Source organism: Bidens hawaiensis, unplaced genomic scaffold, assembly GCF_021521415.1.
Source record: "Bidens hawaiensis isolate Kalapana, Puna unplaced genomic scaffold, B.hawaiensis_p1.1 tig00002273_1, whole genome shotgun sequence".
NCBI classification, from domain to species: Eukaryota; Viridiplantae; Streptophyta; class Magnoliopsida; order Asterales; family Asteraceae; genus Bidens; species Bidens hawaiensis.
Genome location: NW_027491121.1, coordinates 1,600,216 through 1,603,519, shown reverse-complemented (window position 1 = coordinate 1,603,519; position 3,304 = coordinate 1,600,216). Strand labels below are relative to the sequence as shown.

At 39.0% G+C, this 3,304-nt stretch overlaps 1 protein-coding gene across 1 annotated transcript; it reads left to right on the top strand.

Annotated features, from left to right (window-relative positions):
- The first annotated feature begins 265 nt into the window (after nucleotides 1–265).
- On the top strand, nucleotides 266–2,995 carry LOC143613585 (uncharacterized). Its single transcript, XM_077087258.1, has 3 exons — nucleotides 266–359; nucleotides 2,026–2,455; nucleotides 2,581–2,995. Exons 1-3 carry the CDS (start codon nucleotides 266–268, stop codon nucleotides 2,993–2,995), a joined length of 939 nt encoding a protein of 312 aa, XP_076943373.1.
- Nucleotides 2,996–3,304: the final 309 nt, after the last annotated feature.

Below are 3,304 nucleotides of genomic sequence, written 5' to 3'. Positions count from 1 at the left end.
CTCTCCAAACCTGGACACTTCGGTTCGTGATGAGACTGTGGTGGCTCTCCCTACTCAAACTTAGACCACTCTAGCTGTTGCTGAAGCTGCTGAATCATCACAAGCTCCAAAGCGTCGAAAGAAGAAATCTTATACTATCAGCAATCGAGCAAGCATGAGAGACCGACTCTATGCATATCCTGACGATTCTCCAATCATCTAATGCAAGTGGCACCCAAGAGGTGAAACATGGGCTATTCATTGAGCCAACGGAGATCTCACTTACATGCACATTACTGATATGCATACTCTGTCTGAGCTCCACATGAACTACTTCAGGAGAATAGTGTGCCACTATGTGACGGAGAAGGAACTCAGAGGTTGGTTCAATAGGTTCTTTAGCAAGCCGTGAAAGAAGGATTACCCTGATTTCAAGCTCAGAAGGGGTAAGGTATTTCTTCATCCAACGGAGATTGATCCCACCACTAGAAAGAAGAAAAAAGATGTGGCGATACAAGACTCACAAGGAGGGGCGAACAATTTATCATGGCAAATCATTTCTACCTAACTTGTTCGAGCATTCATCTGCTTGGAATTTGATAACAGCACAGGAGAGGTAGTCATTCATTGCAAATACATGCATCTCCTCCGCTTCTTTGACGAACACGAGCTCGCAGCGCTCAGCAAAGAAGACCTCCTGAAGCTGTAAAACTCACCACTAGAAATGATTGAAGACGTTAGACGCGACAAGATCGAAAAAATAGTTGAGAAGTTCCACAACTTCGTACACTATCTTGTTGACAATCAACTATACAACTGTGAAGATGGCTTTGATTATGAAATCGACTAAAAACAAGAGCTAAGGGATTAAATAATAAGGACTAGAGGGAGATTGTAGGGCCCTGTTTTATACATTATTCTTTTGTATTTACTCGTGCTATTAATGTTGTATCTTAGTTAGCTTGTCGGTTTGTTCCTTGTATGTTTGGGCCGAGGCCATGTAAAGAAAAGCCTATTGGGCCGTTAATAATGCAAAATGGTGCATGAGAACATACACTTTAAATACTGTATGCTTCTCATGCAAACATAACCTTTTGAAAATCGTATCCTTTCATCAACTCCCCTCTCTCTCTCTCTCAACTTTCTTCATGGGGTAATAATCAACCATAACAAGATTCGAGATCTCGGTTCCTCACTAGTGATTTCCGTTAGCTAGTGCAGAGATTGATCCAAGAACACTAGTTGTTAGTTGTTTGCTCCGTCCATAGGACCTACAACTATAAACGAACTAAAATACCGAACCGAATGTGAACTATGTTTTCAGCTTAGTTATTAATCATATTCGAATATATGCATTTTTTTAATTCACTTAAACGAATAACTGTGTTCTTATTTTTTATTTTTTAATGAAACTATGGTATATGTTTGTAAGTTTGTTAATGACACAACCCAATTGAGCATGGTTGCCAAGTCTAGTTGCTCATTCGAAAAACAAATCAATGTCTAGAACAAAAGAAGAAGAAAAACTAGGCAAAAGTGATATTTGATATATTTTTCCAGTTTTTAACTAAAAACGATGGTTTGTTTAGAATTTACGAATTCAAATCAGTTAGGTTAACAATAATGGATAACAAAAGTTCAAATCCAAATAAAACAATCTGAACAAACCGAATAACCAACATTGGAACCGACAAACGTCCCAAGTTTTGGGCCTTAAGACGTTCCTATGTGGGCGCGGAACACCACCAAGGGGCGCCCATGGTGGTGGGGCGCGATGGAGAAAGGTGGTTAGAAAGATGGGAGCTAAAGGAGGAAAAAGGGGTGCCCCCCACCCCAACGGCTTTTTGACCTTTTAAATTAAAAAAATCCAAAAATATTATATATATATATATATATATGTATATATATATATATATCATTCACTCAATCTCTACAAATTTATAAACGTATCCTACACCTCTTTAGACTTATAAAATTTTCTCTAAAAACATGTCTTCCGAGTCATCTTAGACACTGACTACTACCCCGATCTCGATGTTATTTCAGACTCGGGTTCAGAGGATGAAGTGCTATTTAGTGCTATTCGATATGCTGCCCAAATCTTAGTCGAGCATTGCGAAAGCACACAACCACGAACAAGACGACCTCATCTTCAACGGGACCGTGTTGGTGCTCATGACCGGTTGGTAAAAGATTATTTTTCGACGGACGTGACTTTTGATTCAGAACGATTTCGGCACCGTTTTCGGATGAGTCGCCAAGTATTTTTACGAATAGTTGGTGATTTAAAACGCGATTTTGCGTTTTTCCAACAACGGGAGGACGAGAGAGGTAAACCGGGTTTTTCTCCAATGCAAAAATGGACGACGGCAATTCATCAACTAGCGTACGGAATCATGAACGATGCCATGGAAGAGTATTTAAAGATGTTGGAGACAGTGGCTTGTGAAGCCCTTTACACGTTCTACGAATGCGAGTATTATTACCATTTTAATTATTTATTTCTAAATCTTCTTATTTTAAGTGTAAAGTTTATAAACTAACCTTAAAGTTATTAATATTAGGTATTCCTTAACTATATCAGAAAAAATATTTGAGAAGGCTGACTCAAACTGACATACAAAAAATATACGAGGTGCATCAGCAAAGACACGGTTTTCCTGGAATGCTTGGTAGCCTTGATTGCACACACTGGGATTGGGAAGCCTGCCAAGTTACTTGGCAAGGTCAATATCATCGGAGTGATTATGATGGCCCAACAATTATCATTGAGGTTGTTGCATCATTTGATCTTTGGATATGGCATGCATTTTTTGGGATGCCTGGTGCAAACAATGTTATAGCTATGATAAATGTGTCCCCTATTTTTTACCATCTCATAAACGGAGTTGGACCCAACACCTCATTTGCCACAAATGATCTCAACTACGAATACGAATATTATCTAGTGGACGACATTAATCCGGATTGGGCCACGTTGGTTCGTAGCTTTACGTGCCCGACCGACGATAAATGAAAATATTTCAAGAAAAACACGAGTCGGCCAGAAAAGACATCGAAAGCGCATTCGGGGTATTAAAGAAATGTTGGTCTATCGTTAGACATCCGGATCGTATTCAACAAACGTATAAGTTAAGAAACATAATGTACACTGATATTATCTTTCATTATATTATATTGGAGGACTCGTGTAGAGCAATTTGTCAAGACGAGTACAACGATGCGCCGGAGCTGATCTCAACACTAAACAAAGATGAGAAACTTGCTAATTTATTAAGAACACAAAGAAGGGAAAAGAATTTCAGTCTTCAATCGGATTTGGTTG

Bases quoted from the DNA above. Each gene is read 5' to 3' on its own strand.
- LOC143613585 (XM_077087258.1), top strand. From the start codon at position 266: ATGCACATTACTGATATGCATACTCTGTCTGAGCTCCACATGAACTAC. The intron at 360-2,025 runs GTTGGTTCAATA...ATGTTATTTCAG, and splicing joins GACGGAGAAGGAACTCAGAG to ACTCGGGTTCAGAGGATGAA. The intron at 2,456-2,580 runs GTATTATTACCA...ATATTTGAGAAG, and splicing joins TACACGTTCTACGAATGCGA to GCTGACTCAAACTGACATAC.